The sequence below is a fragment of the Conger conger genome, chromosome 7 (assembly GCF_963514075.1).
Source record: "Conger conger chromosome 7, fConCon1.1, whole genome shotgun sequence".
In the NCBI taxonomy this organism is placed as follows: Eukaryota; Metazoa; Chordata; class Actinopteri; order Anguilliformes; family Congridae; genus Conger; species Conger conger.
The window spans coordinates 48,226,269-48,246,757 of record NC_083766.1 but is presented as its reverse complement, the minus strand read 5'-3'; the positions used below and the strand labels follow the sequence as shown (position 1 = coordinate 48,246,757).

Here is a 20,489-nt window from a genome sequence, read left to right as displayed (position 1 = left end):
CCTGCTCACGAAACCGATTCTCATGTCCATTTAATAATTGAATGTTCAATTAGCCTAATTTGTGTTAGCATGTGTATCCTAGGCGGCACGGATGGTGCAGTGGGTAGCACTGCTGCCTCATAGCAAGGAGGTCCTGGGTTCATATCCCCGTTGGCCGGGGCCTCTCTGGGGAGTTTGCATGTTCTCCCCGTGTCTGCGTGGGTTTCCTCCGGGTACTCCAGTTTCCTCCCACAGTCCAAAGACATGCAGGTTAGGCTGATTGGAGAGTCTAAATTGCCCGTAGGTATGAGTGTGTGAGTGAATGTGAATGTGAATGTGTGTGCCCTGTGATGGACTGGCGACCTGTCCAGGGTGTATTCCTGCCTTTCGCCCAATGTATGCTGGGATTGGCTCCAGCCCCCCTGCGATCTGTTTTATTTAAATTGAGTTATTTTTGTGCAAAAGAAATGTGATGTTTTATGCATATTTTTTACCGGGCATCCATAACACAGAAATGGCAGAATGTATCAATGCCAAAATCGGTAGTTGGTGAGCCCGTTGCCATTGTAGTACCTGCGAAATTGCAGTGAGATATTGAGGTTCAAAATGTGCTGTTTTCAATGGAAGTGCCAACCAACGCAAACATAATGCTACGATGCTCACTATAATATTGATGAAAGAAGAGGAAACAACTCCCTCTTGCTGGTGTATTTGTCCTCCACTGCTTCCAGTGAGGCAACACTTTGGAGCAGTCTTGCAAGACAATAGAGCTGATGCTCTCAGAGCAGTGGGCACTGGCTGTGCCTACAGCCTGGACTTCGATGAGGCGTGGCTGGGGCCACGATGTGGTACACCTTCAGGCCCCCGGTACGCCTCTGCCTTTGGACCCTGACTGGGTTTGGGCAAGGCTGATCAGGGTCTCCTTTGCTGAGGTCGGCATGGTGGCTCTGTCACAGTGCAGCCTTCCTAATGCAAAGGCCATCACTGACTGTTGTCAGCATCCGGCTTTGCATGTCACACCTCTACGCATATTCATTGGTGCCAGTGTGCCTCCTTGGGTGCTCAGCACCCTGGCATACAGGCTTCAATTCAGACCAAGCCCCCATGAAATGGATGGTCAGCTTTTGCATCTCAAACAATTAGAGTATCGTGAAAAAGTTTTTCTGTAATTTAATAAAAAAAAACTTTCATATATTCTAAATTCATTACACAAAGTGAAATATTTCAAGCCTTTTTTTGTTTTAATCTTGATGATTATGGCTTACAGCTCATGAAAAAAATCCAGTATCTCAAAATATTACAATATTACATAAGACCAATCAAAAAAAGGATTTATAATACAGAACTCAATACTTGGTAGGGCAAAAACAAAAGGCGAAACCCTGGGGACTTAGAAAACTGATATAGAAACTTTAGCGGTTAGTGTCATTGTATGGCTTAAAAAGTAGAAGTGTTTGGCATAGTTATAACAGCTGATAACAATAAATAATATTGATATCCATAAAGAAAAGGATTATCAGCTAAAAACCTGTTTCCTGATCATCTACTGAAATATGATAACAGAATGTAATCTCTATTTCCATCTTATATATTTTGTATCTTTTTTATCTTATCAATTTGAACTTTGGCCTTTTGCAATATGAGCATTGCCTCTTTTGTTGGCCTCATTATCCTCATCTCTGTTAATCGTTATTGGCCGTAGAAAAGATTAACAGATTTACCTTTACTTTAAGTCACTAGAGAAGCCCAGGGCTCAGGGCTTGATACACATAACACCTTAAACATGGAGCAAGAAGTGAACAGGCCAACTTGGAGCAGGCAGGTAGACTTTACTTTGGCTGCGATTGGCAATGTTGTTGGCCTAGGAAATGTGTGGAGATTCCCATATCTGTGCTACAGGAGTGGTGGAGGTAAGACCATGACACAGCATACAAGCAACACAAAGACAGACACGCAGAAAATTGAACATTTCTGTAGAGAGATGGAGTGTTTCCCAAAGGTCTCAAAGATCTCTGTTAATTAGATTGCAGTTGGACTGAATGAGTGCTTGTATCGATTGCACTTTAACCTAATGTAAATGAGAAGCATGGATGGCTAGAATTTGAGATGATGACCTGAGCTTTCTACAGGACTCTCACAGATTAGACAGTCTGACTTACCTTCACACACTGGCTGAAAATGCCATTTGAAGCCTTCTTGCTTTTGATGCTAAGAGTATTAAAAACAACAAATCATAGAGAACCATAAAACTGACTCAAAGTATGAATTTAAAAACATTTCCATGAGACCGCTATCAATATTGAAAGATCTTAGCTTCCTTAACCCTTGTGTAGTCTTAATATTCTGTATACTTCCCTTGTCCTTATACTCTTCTTAAGGGTAAAAAAATAACACTTCACTAAACCCCTAAAATAAAGCAGCTTAATTGAATTTCTATTTTTTAAATCTATTTTGCATTAAGAAACAACCTGTCACTAATCACAAACTTTGTCATCAAATTTCAAGTTTCAAATTTCTCTGCTGTTAAACATAGTCGTGGGTCATTTTTGACCCTTAAGACAACACAAGGGATAAACGTTAAAGGTGCTGCTGTGCCACTGCATTTACAACAGAATGAAACTTATAGTCAGTGATTGTGGCCAGGTATTTGTAACTGCCCACACATTCCACTGACTGTCCTTGGATATAGGTGGGTTGAGGAGTTTGTGGTTGGGTGCTAAAATCAATGACTGTCTCTGTCAAGTCCGTGCCCCATTTCCTGTTATTTTTCCATTTTCCATGTTCTTGGTATTCTCGCTTTAGTCCTTCTTTTCCCTTTCTCTCTCTTTATTACATGTCTCTACCCTTCACTCCCTATTTTGACTTCCTTCCCGTCATTTATCAATTCCTCTCACCCGTTCCTCATTTTCTGTTCCCCAGCTCCCACACCTGTTTATTGTTTAGTTAATTTGTTAGTCCATTTAACCCTGCCTCTTTTGTTCTCTTGTTGCTAGTTCGTCAGTGCTGTTTCCCCCGGTGTAAGGTTTGTCTCTGTCCCATTCTAGCCTCTGTTTTATGTCAGTTTATGTTCTGTTCTGGTTTTTGTATTTTTTATTTCTGGTTTTCTGTTTTGACTTGGTTTTTAACTTTTGCCCCTTTATTTACCTTCACAATTAAACCTGCCATTTTCGTTACCCCTGAGTCTGCACTTGGTTCCTCTGCCCTGCATCCCAAACGGTGTCCTTAGTTTTTAACACATTAATCTTACAATGTTAAAGTGACTAGGTAGGAAAATTTTGAAATAAACATAAATGATCACAGAGGGATGCATCCAATACACATCCACCAAATATCTATTCAAAGTAATAACACATTTCAAGTCAGACTTAACTTATGTGTTGAAACAATGTTAGGATTGTATGGTCTGAACTTTCTTACCACCCCATGTCCCTCCACAACTCATCCTGAAATGTATTACCCAATTGTAAATTATTGGTGAAGGAGGTAGACTGCGAGAGGGGTAAGGTTGGTAACCGGATTAAGATCTGAGAAATGGCAAGATGCAAACTCCATTCAGAAAGGCCCCTCAGCTGGGATTTGAACCATGGAAATTGTTGTCTGGCGACAAATCTCTATACTCAAATCTCATGAGAGGAGATATGTAATGAGACTAAAACATTTAATGGCCTATAGTTCAGGGAATTCTTGATGTCATCAAGGACCCTGACCCAATAGCTTAGTCTGATAAAACTCCACCCATTTAATCCCAACATAGGAATAGATGGAAATGTTTAGACTGATATGTGATATTACAATGCATTTGATTTCTCTAATTTTGCTGATGTTTAATCCATTGAATTATAACGTCATTCAATGTAGTTTGCAGCCATTCACAGATTTACAGTCACTTTATACTTTTTGAATGCGTTTACGAGCTAAAATATAAGGCTGAATAGTATTACATTACATTATTGGCATTTGGCTGACGCTCTTATCCAGAGTGATGTACAGTTTATTAGACTCAGCAGGAGACAATCCTCCCCTGGGGCAATGCAGGGTTAAGGGCCTTGCTCAAGGGGCCAACGGCTGTGCGGATCTTATTGTGGCTGCACTGGAATTAGAACCACCGACCTTGCCTGTCCTAGTCATTTACCTTAACCACTACGCTACAGGCCGCCCAATAGTATTAAAAGCAGATGAGAAGTCTATGAAAAGTGTGGCATGGATATTCTTTCCTTCCAGGTGCTTTAGGTTGGATCTTCCACCCCTTGTTTAGCCCCATAAGTGTACACTGATGAGCCAAAACATTATGACCACCTGCCTAATATGCTGTTGATCCTCCTTGTGCAGCCAAAACAGCTCTGACCCACCAATGCATCGACTCTACAAGACCTCTGAAGGTGCTCTGTGGTATCTAGCACCAAGACGTTAGCAGCAGATAATTTCCGTCCAGTAAGTTGTGAGGTGGAGCTGCCGTGGAACAGACTTGTTCCAGCACATGGATGGGTTGAATTCAGATCTGTGGAATTTGGAGGCCAGGGCAACACCTTGAACTCAGACCTTTGTGCAGTGTGGCTCTCCAGGATCCAACACATCGAATACGAGAACCAATGGTTCCCTTACTGTCCAATATATCCCAGACCTTGACATGCACAGTTGTTATGAGATAATCAATGTTATTCACCACATCTGTGAGTGGTCATAATAATTGGGCTCATCAGTGTATATATTATATTGTACTAGGCCCAAAATGGGTTCTTTGCAACAGCTCTTGCTTCACTAACTTCTCAAAACATTTAATGACCAAAGCTGTCAATGTGACTGGTCTGAAATCATTCAGACTTTTATGGGTGCACCGAAACTAAAAAGCATCACTTTTCATCAGGCAAAATCCCAGTGTCTTTGTAAGCATGATGCTAATGTACATTCTGAAGGCACTGGACATTGAACAAAATAACTGCCAGTAAGGCTATCCTCAGTCTCTAACGCATCCTACAAAATGTAAATTGTGTAATAGAAAATGATGGTATAATGGTAAGTTAATTTAAGATAAAAGCACAACTATAACAACCTTATGAAGCAAACTAGCTAGCTAACGTTATCGATTAAGTCACCTTATGGAAGGAAATTAGCTAGCTAGCTGACGCTAGCTAAATGAATAAACAGAAATAGTCTAATACTCCTTAAAAGGGACTCTAAGTGAACCTAACTTTAGTCAAATAAAAGAATGGACATGTTTAATACTTTCATTGTGTTCCTTCAATACCCTCTTGTGCATATAAAAACCAACCACCATGTTAATCCTTTAATGACAAAATACTTAGAACTAAAAATTATGTATGTTGGAGTAGAACACATAATAATTATGAATAGCAGGCAACAAGCAGTATGAATATGACAGAAATGTATCTAAGTTATCTATGTCACTATTGGAACCATTTCAACTAATGTCAAGATGAGATCATATCTATTGATTTAGGTAAAATACAATTTGTGTTTGTATATAGAGATTTAATTAAATTCTGATTCTTTTTAATAACTTCAAATAAATTGTGTGACTGACGTTACAAAACATGACTGACATTGCATGTGACTGACATAACATTTTTCAACCCCAGCCCTGTCAGCACAAATAGTTTTTTTTTAAAGATATTTTTTCGGCCTTTTTCAACTTTATTGGACAGTATATAGTATAGAGAGACAGGAAGAATGGGAGCGAGAGAGGGAAAGACATTCGAACCGCCGACGTCGCGGCTCACAATGAGCATGCGGTCAGTGCTCTACAGGCTGCGCCACCGAGACACCCGTCAGCACAAATAGTTGACCTGGGGTTTTTTTGTGATGGATAAGTTATTCATAACCTCTAGTAAGAGAATTATAAAAGGCACAAAAAAATTATGGAAGGCTACGCAATAAAATAAATTGATGTTTTTTGTGACTCATGTTGGACTAGACCAATCTTTGGGGCCATTTACTGGAAAGTTTCTCTTGACAGATGGAATTATGGTAAAGTAATCAACTTACTGTAATCCAAAAGAAAACAAATATATGTTGTATATGTCATTGTTTGTGATGACATTTTGGTGGCACTTATTTGTGGGACCCACTAAAACATGAGAAGCCTAAATCTATAATTTAGGTCTAATAATGTACACCAGTTAAATATTTTCTACTATATATTTTTTTTCTTTGGCCTACATTTTGATGGATTTGCCCCTTGGTCTTCCTTTCTGTTTTTAGATTTTATTGGCATGCACCTATACAATGGATGTACATCTTCCTCTGTGAAACTATGATATTTGAAGAGCTATGAACTGTGAATTCAGTGGGCAGTGCGGTCTGTATTTATATGCCTTCAACACTTCTGTTCATCTAAGGTGCTTTCCTAGTTCCATACCTCCTCATGTTGCTGGTCTTGGGAATTCCACTGCTGCATATGGAGCTGTCACTGGGACAGTATCTCAGAAGGGGGCCAGTTCAGGCACTAGCTAAAGCTTGCCCTCTACTAAAAGGTAGTTCACCGTTACATGCAAGCAGTTTTAAATGTTTAGATTTACCTGTTAACATCAACTAAACAATTCAAGACAGAAAAATGAATGTATTGTATCGTGAGCCATTGTGATTTCTCCTCAGGGGTTGGCCTGGCCATGATGGCAATTACTTTCATATTGTCGACTTACTACAATGTCATCATTGCTTGGGCCCTGTATTACCTGTTCAGCTCATTCCAGAGCCCGTTGCCCTGGGAAAATTGCAACAACACCTGGAACAGGCCCAACTGCACTGACCACATAACCAACAGATCCTTCTCCAGCAGTGCTAGCCAGCAGTTCTTCAGGTATGTGGTGCTGCAATGTACCTGCAGGCCCTGACCATAACACAAGCACTGGGCATACAGCACAAGACTCCTTGTGAGAAGAGGGGGCTGAAGTCACGGTGTGAAAATGTGGGTGCACTGGGCTAATGCTAACCAAGGGAGTGTCCAATTGAAACTGAAATCTCAATATCCATCCATCCATCCATTATCTTTAACCCACTTATCCTGAACAGGGTCGCAGGGGGGCTGGAGCCTATCCCAGCATACATGGACGAAAGGCCAGAATACAATCCTGGACAGGTCGCCAGTCCATCGCAGGGCACACACACACCAGTCACTCACACACACATATCCACAAGCAATTTAGACTCTCCAATCAGCCTAACCTGCATGTCTTTGGACTGTGGGAAGAAACTGTACTCGGAGGAAACCCATGCGAACACAGGGAGAACATGCAAAATCCACACAGAGAGGTCCCGGACCAGGATTCGAACCCAAGACCTCCTTGCTGTGAGGCGGCAGTGCTGTCGAAATCTCAATATACCAAACCTCAATATACCAAAAAAAAAGAAGATTTTACATTAAACAATCAGCCTAAGTAAAAGGCCTTTTAGTGTTGAGCACAATCAGTACAGTCTTGGGTTTCATTGATTTACAAAATAGCACACCTGTGGTATATTACATCGTCATGGACACAGTGATTATCTTATGCTGTCATATCATGGGGGGCAGAAAGAAAGCTGTATTGGGCCATGGATTCTGCTCTGATGAGAAGTGGTCTGGCAATGTTTTGCAGCTACAAAGTGCTGGACCAGACAAGTGGAGTGGAGGAGGCAGGGACCTTGCGCTGGGAGCTCTGTCTTCTGCTTGTGGTGGCCTGGATCCTCACCTACCTCTGCATCTTCAAGGGAGTCAAATCGACTGGGAAGGTGATCTGAAAATGTCAGGGCCCATATGTCAGTGACTGATGTTGCATTATTTTTGTTCACTGCAAATAACCTGTGCATTGAAATTTTATTTAGGTCTATTCAGTCATTTCCTTTTCAAAACCTTTAGACAAGATGTCTTGGTACCAGGCTCTTTACCATGCTTGTGTGCATGCATGCATGTGCATGTGCATGTATAGGCTGTTTATTTCACAGCTCTCTTCCCATACGTCATCTTGGTGGCCTTGCTGATTAACAACATGCAGCTGCCTGGAGCCATGACTGGGGTGCATTACTTCATAATCCCTGACTGGGAGAAACTGAAGTCGGTGGAGGTGCGTGCATTAGAAGAGCTGAGCAGAGTGTTTTGTCACCAGGTCAAGCAGGCAGGTTGATTGCTGGCAAACAGGTGTGTAGTAGACTAGAAAGTTTGTAAATGCAAGGGTTCGGTAACAAAGCAAACAGATACAGCAAAGGAAATCCAAAACATAGTGATGGTCACAGACAGAAGGTCCATAACCAGAAGGCAGTCCAAACAGGCAGAAAAACAAAAGAAATCCGAAATCACAAACCAATAATCCAAGCAAAGTCCAAGCACTGCAGGTCAAACACCAACAGAAGGAGAATCCAAAAGGCGGTGGTCGAAAACAAAATGGGTCAGAACACGGACAGATTGGACAGCGAAAACGGCAGGAGCACGTTACAATCTGGTACTGAACAAATTAAACAGACAGGTTTAAATAGACAGATAACAAGGGGAAACGAGAATAAGGTGTGCACGACAACCAGGAAGTGAGACACAGGAGGAACAAATGAATGAGAATGAATGAAACAGAAAACAGACTACGGTGGTCACAGAGGGTAACAAAATACGAAATGCTAGGGACTTATACTAGAAAACGGAAAATACAGATCACAACATAAAAGCTGGATAAATCACCCTCGATAAGCATCCACTTAACAAAGAAACATCAGATGAATGAAGGGAGTTTCTGGACATTTTGTCTCTCTGTCTTCAACATTCAGGTATGGGTCAATGCTGCAGCTCAGATCTTCAACTCCCTTAGCATTGGCTATGGCTCGCTGGTGGCCATGTCCAGCTACAATGCCTTCAACAATAATATCCTAAAGTGAGCGTATTACATGTTTACTCTCTTAATCTGTCTTGTCTCATTGGAGATAACTGCAATACATAGTGCCAATGATCCACAAATGTGTGTGTGGTATGAGGTGTACTAATACCTTTGGAGTATGATTCTTATGCCCTGCAAAGCTTGAAATTAATCACTATAATTATCTTTCCTCCTGTATATCTCCATGTTCCTTAATATTTGTACTGGTAACACCACAACTTTACATCTTTACACCCTTTACATGGTGAACAGAATCGTCATAGTAATTCCTCAATTGATTCTGCTCTTACTCTTGCAGAGATACTCTAACCATCTGCATTGTCAATTCACTGACCAGCATCTTGGCTGGTTTCGTCATCTTCGCGGCATTTGGCTATATGTCATACCTACAGAGCATTCCAGTCAGTGACATTGCTGTGGATGGTAAGTTACTGCCTGTGATTCATTCAAGCTTCAATCCGTGAGACTGTTGATTTCCAAGTGAGTTACATAGATCAATTTGTGAATACTGAATAGCCCTTACAAAAAAGACATTTCCATGTGATTACATGTGGTTTACATGTGTACCAAATGTGTACCATGTTGTATCACATGTAGTAATGAACATGTTATGAATATGTGTTGCACATGTTATTTTGCATGAATTTATGTTGTTCACAGCAACGGGTCAACCTAGGCTAGAAACATGCGGTAATGGTATGGTAGTTTCATCCTACCAATTGCAGAGCTAACTAGTGTCCTCCACAAAATGTAATCCACAATTTGTGACAGTGAGCGGGTTTTTCTTTACAAGTTCATTATGTCTCTATACAGAGTTACGATTAGCTACCTTCATTAAGCTGACATCTTAGCTTTACCCAGAATTGACAGATTGACGCTATTTCCAATATGAGTTTCCAAATCATGCTTCCAAATTTTCTCCAATACATTTAAAAAATCTGTAATGCCTTGCTGATTCCATACTGTGTCTACTCCAAAAAGCAAACATGGGAAGCAGAAAAGCCAATGTAGATTCTAGTGGATTTTTCAAGTTATTATTTCACTGGAAAAAGTGTCAGATTTTCTTCCCAACTCATGTGGTTTTACCATGGGAAATGTGACCATGGCATGTGGTTCTTTTCACAGGGAATCACATGGAATTTTCCACATGTGGAATTCATGGGTTTTTTCTATTAGGGAGAATAGAATAACTTTATTTTTCCCTGGGGGAACGTCTGATGAAGTAGCTGGCATACAAGTAATTAAAAAAACAATTTGCAAAAATGACATTACAAAATACAATTACAGATAGAAATGAAGAATATTACTGAAGACATTCAAGCAAGGACACATCCATTCCATACACAAATGTCGTAGAACTTATATAAATAACTTAACCGGAAACACTAGAATGCATTTCTGACTGTGCTATTCAGGAAATTAAATGAACAATTAATTGATAAGACGTCATTGAGGAAAAATATAAAAAAAACATTGTCGTGAAGGTTATCCAATTTATTGTGAAGCAGTCTAATAATAGAAGGAAGTGGCAGATCAGATCTAATCTGGAAAATGAGAAAGGAGGCACTCCCAGTACAGTCACTTCATTTCCTTCCGTACTCTGATCTCAGTACCAATAACATTCACCTTCAGAACAGGACTGATTGAGGTTACAAATGACATATAATACAGTAGCAGAATGTAATTACAAGGTATGTATTACTTAACAAGGTATGTTTGTAATTAACAGCACAAAAAGTTGATGAATTACATGCATTAAAATGACTTGTTTAATGACACTTGCCTCTTTTCACAGGCAAGTGAAAAAAGCACAATTTTTTTATTCCCCTGTACTTGCATTTATGTAGCCTTTCATAATCACAGAGCATACAGTACTGTGCAAAAGTTTTAGGCAGGTGTAAAAAAAATGCTGTAAAATAAAAATGCTTTCAAAAAAGAAATGTGAATAGTTTATTTGTATCAATTAACAAAATGTATGAACAGAAGAAGTGAATGAACATAAGAAAAATCTAAATCAAATTAATATTTGGTGTGACCACTCTTTGCCTTCAAAACAGCATCAATTCTTCAAGGTACTTAATAACATTGGCTGTATGTTTGGGGTCGTTGTCCTGCTGCAGAATAAATTTGGGGCCAATTAGATGCCCCCCTGATGGTATTGCATGATGGATAAGCATCTGCCTGTACTTCTCAGCATTGAGGAGACCATTAATTCTGAACAAATCCCGAGCTCCAAACTTGCAAGGAACCTCCACCATGCTTCACTGTTGCCTGCAGACACTCATTCATCTGCTACAGCCAAATATTTCAAATGGACTCATCAGTCCAGAGAACCTGCTGCCATTTTTCTACACCCCAGTTCCTATGTTTTCGTGCATAGTTGAGTCGTTTGGCCTTGTTTCCATGTCGGTGAGGTATGCCTTTTTGGCCACAATTCTTCCATGAAGACCACTTCTGACCAGACTTCTCCGCACAGTAGATGGGCGTACCTGGGTCCCACTGGTTTCTGCCAATTCTGAACTGATGGCACTGCTGGACATCTTCCGATTGCGAAGGGAAGTAAGCATGATATGTCTTTCATCTGCTGCACTAAGTTTCCTTGGCCGACCACTGCGTCTACGGTCCTCAACATTTCCAGTTTCTTTGTGCTTCTTCAACAGAGCAGCATATCAACATATCTGGAAAACCCCTGTCTGCCTTGAAATTTCTGCCTGGGAGAGACCTTGCTGATGCAGTATAACTACCTTGTGTCTTATTGCTGTGCTCAGTCTTGCCATGGTGTATGACTTCTGACATTAAACTGTCTTCAGCAACGCCACTTTGGAAGCAGAGTTTGGCTGTTTCCAGTTTTAACCTTCCTACCCAGCTGTTTCTGTTTCAGTTAATGATTGTGTTTCAAATTCTCTGTTCTTCCCCTCTCTGACCTGTCCATATCCACTTTTGAATTCCATTCTGTTGCAGTATCCTACCCTACTAACCTTTTTATTACAGTTAGCTATCGTCCTCCAGGGCCCCTGGGAAGCTTCCTTGATGAGCTAGACACCCTTCTTAGCTCCTTGCCTGAGGATGGCACCCCACTGATTCTCCTCAGAGACTTCAACATCCACCTTGAAGCCTCCCAGGCTGCTGCCTTCCTACCACTACTCCACTCCTTTGACCTCTCCCTGCAACACTCTCCTCCAACCCACAAGGCAGGCAATGTCCTAGACCTTGTCTTTGTGAGGAACTGCTCATGCTCCGATTTCACGGTTACCCCTCTGCATACATCTGATCTCCACTTCATCTCATTCTCCCTCCCTCTTCCTCCCCCTCCTCCCACCCACACTTCCTCAGCCCGCCGTAACCTCCGCTCCCTCTCACCCTCTTCCTTTGCCACCACTGTCTCCGCCTCACTCCCCCCTCTCAAAACCCTCTCCAAACTCCCCACTGACTCTGCATCTGCCACCCTCCTTTCATCTCTCTTCTCCGCCTTTGACTGTCTCTGTCCCCTTGTCTCAAAGCCACCTCGCACATCCCCTCCCAGTCCTTGGATATCTGACACCCTCCGTACCTCCAGGGCCAGCCTCCGCGCAGCGGAGGGGAAGTGGGGAAAATCCAGAGACCCTTCAGACCTCACAACTTACCAGTCTCTCCTGGTGGCATTCTCTTCCGCTGTCACTGCGGCCAAAGTAAAATACTATCAAACACAAATTCAGAACTCCACTTCTAACCCCCGGAAACTGTTCTCCATTTTCTCCTCTCTCCTCAACGCACCGCCACCTCTACCGCTGCTCCCTTCGCTGCTGATGACTTTGCAGATTTTTTCAATGAGAAGGTCACAGACATCCACAAATCCTTTACAACCACCACCCCCCTCTCTGTGCCCTTCCCCCCCTCTAGGCTCACCCCTTCCTTTTCCACTTTCTCCCCCCTTACAGACTCTGATGTTTCTCAACTCCTGCTCTCCCACCGCCCTACAACCTGTGCCCTTGACCCTATCCCCTCTTCTCTTCTCCAGACTATCACACCTGACATGCTCCCATTCGTCACCTCCCTTGTTAACTCCTCCCTGTCTTCTGGCTGTTTTCCAGCATCCTCCAAGAGGGCCCACATCACCCCGCTGCTAAAAAAGCCATACTCTGGATCCCTACTCTGGATCCCTCCCCCCCTCTAGGACCACCCCTTCCTTTTCCACTTTCTCCCCCCTTACAGACTCTGATGTTTCTCAACTCCTGCTCTCCCACCGCCCTACAACATGTGCCCTTGACCCTATCCCCTCTTCTCCAGACTATCACACCTGACATGCTCCCATTTGTCACCTCTCTGTCTTCTGACTGTTTTCCAGCGTCCTCCAAGAGGGCCCACATCACCCCGCTGCTAAAAAAGCCTACTCTGGATCCCTCCATCATCCATCATCCGGTATCTCTTCTCCTTTTCTATCTAAAACCATAGAACGAGCCGCTTCTAGTCATCTTTCTTCTTTCTTTTCTAACAACAACCTGGTAGACCCCCATCAGTCTGGCTTCAGATCTGGCCACTCGACAGAGACTATGCTCCTCTCCGTAGCTAATCACTCCATGCCGCAAAAGTAGCCTCCCTCTCCTCTGTCCTCATTCTTCTAGATCTCTCTGCTGCCTTCGACACTGTGGATCACTCCATCCTCCTGTCCGCCCTGTCAGCAACGGGGATCTGTGGTACAGCCCTGGACTGGATTGAGTCCTACCTCTCTGGTCGCTCCTTCCAGGTTGCCTGGGCTGGTACGGTCTCGACACCTCGGCCCCTTGCCACAGGAGTTCCCCAGGGCTCAGTCCTAGGCCCACTTCTTTTTTCTCTTTACACTTGTTCCCTTGGCCCTGTTATCTCTGCACATAGTCTATAGTCGATCCCGTTGAGGTCAGAACTGTAGAATCTCTTCCCACCTTCAAGCGCAAACTGAAGACGCACCTCTTCAAGCAGCACCTCTCCCTGTCTCTCCCTACCTCCCTGTGAACCTTAATTGTTGTCTTTCTGTGATTTACTTTTTTTTTATTTTTAGTTTGGCTAGGTAAGCAGTGTTTGGCTAGTTAAGGGGTTTGGTCATACTTTTGCTTTGTTTGTTGTTTGTTTGTTTAAAATAATAATAATAATAATAATAATAATAATAATAATAATAATAATAATGGGCGGCACGGATGGTGCAGTGGGTAGCACTGCCGCCTCACAGCAAGGAGGTCCTGGGTTCGAATCCCCGTCGGCCGGGGCCTCTCTGTGCGGAGTTTGCATGTTCTCCCCGTGTCTGCGTGGGTTTCCTCCGGGTACTCCGGTTTCCTCCAACAGTCCAAAGACATGCAGGTTAGGCCGATTGGAGAGTCTAAATTGCCCGTAGGCATGAGTGTGTGAGTGAATGGTGCGTGTGCCCTGCGATGGACTGGCGACCTGTCCAGGGTGTATTCCTGCCTTTCGCCCAATGAATGCTGGGATAGGCTCCAGCCCCCTGCGACCCTGATCAGGATAAGCGGGTTCAGATAATGGATGGATGGATAATAATAATAATTATAATAATTCAAATAGGCCCTGGTCCTTATCTTTGTTCTGCAGGTAGCAGTTGAAATTGTACTTCCCTCTAGGGTCTTTCAGCGCACTTATCCCTGGTTATGGGTATGCACTTTGTTGTAGGTCGCTCTGGATAAGAGCGTCTGCCAATTGCCATTAATGTAATGTAATGTAATGTAAATTGATGATAATTAGCTCCTATTTGGTATAATTGGTTAATCACACACCTAATCACTTCACTCACTTTGCATTTTGTTAATTGATAAAAATGATAAAATTGATAAATTGATAAAAAACTATTCACATTTCTATTTTTGAAAGCATTCTTACTTTCACACCTGCCTAAAACGTTTGCACAGTACAGTATATTGGGTGGAAATTTGATGTTTATTTGTTTTTTGCACTAAAAGTTGTGTATTGGTGACTAAGGGGAAGTTGTGCACATGTTGTCAGTTATGGGGTCAGTGGGGGTTGTTGGGTCAGTTATTTAAATTTACATAGACAATGGTATCACCAGATAATGGCAATTTGCATCAACATTGAACGATTATTTCTTGTGCAGGTCCAGGCCTTGTGTTTGTGGTTTACCCACAAGCCCTTGCGACAATGCCGGTGGCTCCACTCTGGGCGGTTCTCTTCTTCGTCATGCTCCTCTGTCTGGGTCTGGATAGTCAGGTAGCTTTCATCCTATCCCTGACTTTGATGGTTGTCAAACATGACAAGGCGCATGAGTGAGCACCACGGTCTTGGATTGAATCCAATCCGTGCCAGTGCTTACTGTGGCTGGCAGCCCCTCAGGGGCAGTGCGCAACTCGGGGATAGCTGTCACATTCTGTGCTCCCTTGTCCTGGCGTTTTCTGTTTCCTGCCTGTCTCTTGTTCTTGTTCATTTTCCGTAGTCATTCACTCACCTGTGTCTTGTTACCTGTTTCCCTGCACTTTTGCCTGTTCATCATTTCTGTCAATTTGTCAGTGCATTTATACCTGCCTGTTTGCCCTGAATCTTTGCCAGATTGTTATGTGTCTTGGCCATAATTTTCAATGTATTTCTGCTGGCCTGCCTTGTGTTTCACCCCCTTTGTGTGCCCCGACTTCTGCTTTTTGGATCTGCCTTCTGTTCTGTTTTGGATTTCCTCTTATCATACTTTGGTTACCTTATTAGATTTTGACTTTTGCATTGTGCTCTGTACCATTGCCTGTTTGGACAGCCTTTCTGTATTTGGACTTTTGCCTGTGACATCAAACTTGGTTATCTCTATTACACCTGTTTGCCAGCATTTGACCCCTGCCTGCTTGATCTGCTTGTCATTTAATAAAGACATTTGTTCTAGGTTTCAGTTTTTCAGTCCTGGCACCTGATAATAGCAGTACTCATTGCTTTGAGTGCCTGGGGTTTGCTGTCTGTGCAAGGGTATGATTGGATCTCTTCTGCCCCCACTCTGCCCATGCAAAGCTTGTGGGTGCGGTGTTAAAAGAAGCATTTGGCTTCATATATACTGTTCACCGAATTGGACATTCCAAATTTGGGTGGAATCGGAGAAATAAAAATCACAAATACTGTACAGATTTCAGAGATTAGCATGTTCTCACCATAAATGAGCATGTTTCTTTTCTTTTGGCTCTGTCGTCCAGCACATTGGATTTGAAATGAAACAAATGTGAGGTTAAAATGCAATAATGTCTTTAAATATCTCCTTTAATTTTCATCCATATCGGGTGATGCGTGTAGAAATCACATCCCTTTTTTTAAATAGCCCTCCCCCATTTAGACCAAAAGTAATTGGACGGTTGGCTTCTCGGCTGCTTCTGAATAATCAGGTGTATTCATTGTCTTCATTAGTGCAGGTATAAGAACGTTTGCTGGAGTACAGAACGAAAACATGTGTCACTGTCCAAGTACTTGCAAACTGCATTGTAGGTTGGACTCACCATTTATTGAACCATATTGAGCCATATTTTTATTATCGGATCTAATATCAGATCAATTTCCCATCAGTAATTTAGTGTGCAGCTCCCCGTTAGGAGCCTGACTGACAGCTATGCATGGAATGATGAAGCTGTGAATGAATGATGCAGCTTACACCGTCCTGCAGTTCGCCATGGTGGAGGTGATGGTGACCAGTCTCCTGGATGCCTCTGGGGGTGCTATCCTAAGATATCTGAAGCACAAAGAATTTGTTGTCCTGGTTGTCTGCTGTGCAGCTTTGCTCCTTGGAATCCCTCACGTGATGCAGGTAAGAGACTCAACTGCCTTGAATGGCTGATATTTGTCAGAATAATTATTTGACTGCTCTGAGAGTCAAAGCAATCAAATAATTAATTGAAGTAAGCATAACTTTAATTAAAAATGAAAACACTCTCAAAAAACTACTCCTGTGTTATAAACATACATGTTTTACAAAGGGAGACTTTATTAACAGAGCATGTTGAATGTAGCACAAAATGTATGGTCCTTAACTAGATATGGAGGTGTGATAAAGAATTAATCATTTTGAGTCCATTTTGAGAATGGCCTTCTTTCCTTCTACTGATGTTGCAAATATTCAAGCTACTGCCATCTTTAATACCTTACAGTAACCTGGGCATATCAAACTGGAGTTTGAAATCTATTATAGTTTATCAAAAACATCAGAAAGTATGAAAAAATGAACCCCAGGGAAACTGAAATTTAGCTTGAAAGGATACAAATGCTTGTGGCTGGGGGGTGGTACCCTATAAGTGCATACAATTGTACACCTTGCCAGCAATGTATAACTAATCTGTATCTTCTTTGCTTGAAATATGTGCTCATTTGTACCCAAAGAGAAGATTCTTGGACTCTAGCCAGCAATGTATAACTAATCTGTTTCTTCTTTGCTTGAAAGATGTGCTCACTTGTACCCAAATAGAACATTCCTGTACTTCCAGGGTACATTTGGGACATTTGAAGAACAAAAATGTAGCTCCACTGTCACTTCATTTTTGAGAGTGTAAAACTTATTTTAGAATCTTCCCAGCTGCTTTTCAATACATGGCAGGCACCAGTTACATTTTGTTTACATTGAATACTGTTGGTTAGCTATACTTTCTGTGACCAGGTGGGGATCTACGTGTTCCAGCTAATGGATCACTACATAGCCATCGTGTCCATCTTGTTTCTTGCCTTTTTTGAAGTGGTGGCTATTTGTTGGATATATGGTAAGTACAGAGCACAACCCCACAGAACTGACGACCGAGATGTCACATTTCCTGATAACCTATGACCAGCCAGGGCTTTTTCCCTCTGCAGGAGTAAAACGACTCTCTCAAAACATCGAGGAGATGACAGGAAAGAAGCCAAGCATCTTCTTCACTGTGTGCTGGATGGTGATCTCTCCTGTATTAGTCTTGGTGAGCTCGTATTCTAGCTGTGCTGAGTGCAGGGTCAAATACGTAATTGTTTTAGATTCAAATACTTCTCTATATGGGTTGTATGCAATTTGTAACATAGGCTAGTATACTCAAAACAAACTATGCAGTGTAAACACACTGCATACTCATTTTTTACGTGATAGTTGTGTTCAAGTGCGGATAGTACGCAATTTTCAACACAGCCAAAAAGTGCAAACTGGTGGGGTCTTCTTGGTTGGCTTAGTTGCACCAGGAAATGTATTTGAATTGAAAACAGTTATACATTTGACCCAGGTTGAGCAGGGAGCACCCTCTTTTTGGAGCACAGTGGGACAGCAGGGTGTTAATCGTCAGCTTTGTCTGTCATCCACAGGTAATCCTTGTGTTCTCCGTCATTCAGTTCACACCAGCCACCTATGGGAGCTATGTCTATCCTACATGGGCTCAAGGGATTGGTTGGTTTATCGCCATGGCATCCATCATCTGGATCCCTCTTGCGGCCATTCACACGCTGTGGGTCCTGCCTGGTTCCTTCGCAGAGGTACTTTTCTCTTTTCCAAAAACCTGGACCATGTGTGGGTATAGTAAGGCACCTTGATTCTGCAGTGGTTTATTCAGTCTTCATCCCTGATGCATTACTATTAAGTAGGCAAGGAAAATAGATCATCATGTGCACATCAGTGCAATGTGATTGGTGGGGGGAGGGGAACATTTTGCTCCTGCTCTTCCATATGCTGGTAATGAGCTTGCTTATTTTATTTTCACTTTCCAGAAACTACATAAATCGGTCTCCCCATTTGCACTTGCTAAGACTTCAGAACACCCTGATCATTTTGAAGGAATGAGCAAGATGTACTTGGACATTGCAGTTGTGACCACTGTGCCACTATCAGAGAAGTGTCCAGTTCAGACCCGTCTCTGAAATCATCACACCTTGATGGAATCTGTGTCTACACAAGAACCTCTTCTATGGACCCAACTTTAACCTTTTATGTTTGGTGTCAATTTGACCAATCAATTTGTTTAAAAACCAGTTGAACTTTTTTTCATCTGGATACTGTATGATTTTCTCATTTTCTACTTTGGTGGGATTAAATAGTAGACATGCTATACTGTTTGTTTGTTTTTACAAGTCATGTACCAACTTTATATGTGTTGTGTGGGGCTATTTGTAACTGTATACAATGTAAGAAAATATACAACCCTTTCAGATTTATTTGTGGATTCTTGTGCTGACACTTGCAGATGGCAAACTTTTACTTCCTGTACCTTAGGCTTAAAATGAGATGCTTTGCACACATTTTGCGTAAAAGGCATTATAGTCATTTGGGAGATGATAAGGAGGAGGGACATAGTGTTGAAATAATTCTATTGCAATACGTTTGCAGTTATTTCAACTCTTGGGGTCAATTTGAACATAAAAGCAGTCATAAAATCTTAACATAATATGGGGTTAACCTGGTTCATATGGACTGGTCTGTACTGCAGATGCAGCCAAACCCTGAAACCACCCGTGTTCCTTCTGTGCAATTAATTGTCCTGCCTATTGAAATGTAACTACCTGGTATCATAGGACTGCCTCAAAACAAGGGGCTTATCCTGCTAATAAATACATTTCAAATACTTATCTTTGAGTTCGGTTTGGGTCAAATGACCCGTTTCAAACTTTTACAAAATGAGGATTAAGTGACTGAACCAGTGTATACCATTTGGTATTTATTTTGTGTTTCAATTTGTTGTTCATAATCCATATTTGCTTTATGTCTTGCATATATGGTTTCTTTGAATATAATAAGATAAAGATGGAAAACAATTGAGTCAAATCAAAACAAATATCAATAATCATCCGTGTGAAGAACTTTGATATAATATCACTCCTTTATCACAAATGAATAACACTTTCATTGTTAAATGTGATCTAGCAGGGATAAATGGCAGCCATTATCTCAGTATATTGTTGATATTGTTGGGAGATAATATATGAGTTATTTGCATAAAAAATAATTTCTTTACTCGGCCTATGAGCATAGGAAACTCTTTTTAATAGATATCCCTGTCTGACCCCTTTTCATTTCAAAGAAACCTAATTTTTACACAATACGTCCATGCAGTTATACAGTACAGATCATAACAGCAGTTAACCTACTGTATGTACATACATAGTGTGTTTGTGTGTGTGTGTGTGTGTGTGTATAGCTACATGCCTGAATTCTTTACCACCCTTTTTGCGTGTGCAAACATAATTATTCTTATTTATCTGAAACTTCTTATTTATTCTGAAACATGACCTACCACTCTTGGAGCATGGAGCTGCAAGCATCGGCAGTAAGGTTTTGTCATAAAGTGTTTTATCATCACGTTGAGACGGGTGCTTGGGGGTTGGACCCAAAATGCACGACTCAGAAACAATGGTTAGATAAAGTCCCGTCAGGGCTTTATTCGGGACGAATCCCAGGAGAGTAGTCAAAACAAGCAATGTCCATACACGTAGATCCAGCCAAACAAATATTAAACAAACAAAAAAAAAGCACGGTGCCGAGGGAAGAGGCAAACTCGTAGTCGGTAGACGTGCAGGAAGGTCCGGTAGCAGGAGAGCTGTCAGCGGGGCAGATGTACAGGCGGACGGCAGGCAGAGTCGTAGTCGAGGGCGATGCGGAAGTCGAAACCATAAAACAATCAGCGAGGCAAAAGTACAAAGACGGTAGGCGAGGACGTGGTCAAAAACAAACGATAGTCAACGAAACAGAAATCAATAAACAATAGTCAGTAAACAGGC

At 41.9% G+C, this 20,489-nt stretch overlaps 1 protein-coding gene across 1 annotated transcript; it reads left to right on the top strand.

Moving 5' to 3' along the window:
- Window positions 1-1,762: 1,762 nt before the first annotated feature.
- LOC133133299 (sodium- and chloride-dependent GABA transporter ine-like) lies at window positions 1,763-18,651 on the top strand. The gene is made up of 13 exons (XM_061249406.1): window positions 1,763-1,889; window positions 6,336-6,470; window positions 6,592-6,796; window positions 7,572-7,704; window positions 7,902-8,036; window positions 8,728-8,831; window positions 9,133-9,257; window positions 14,908-15,020; window positions 16,438-16,578; window positions 17,422-17,521; window positions 17,613-17,713; window positions 18,087-18,254; window positions 18,607-18,651. The coding sequence occupies exons 1-13, from the start codon at window positions 1,763-1,765 to the stop codon at window positions 18,649-18,651; spliced, it is 1,632 nt and encodes a 543-aa protein (XP_061105390.1).
- Window positions 18,652-20,489: the final 1,838 nt, after the last annotated feature.

Coding starts and splice junctions, on each gene's coding strand:
- LOC133133299 (XM_061249406.1), top strand. CDS start 1,763: ATGGAGCAAGAAGTGAACAGGCCAACTTGGAGCAGGCAGGTAGACTTT. Junction 1,890..6,335: donor GTGCTACAGGAGTGGTGGAG/GTAAGACCATGA, acceptor TGTTCATCTAAG/GTGCTTTCCTAGTTCCATAC. Junction 17,522..17,612: donor GGCTATTTGTTGGATATATG/GTAAGTACAGAG, acceptor TTCCCTCTGCAG/GAGTAAAACGACTCTCTCAA.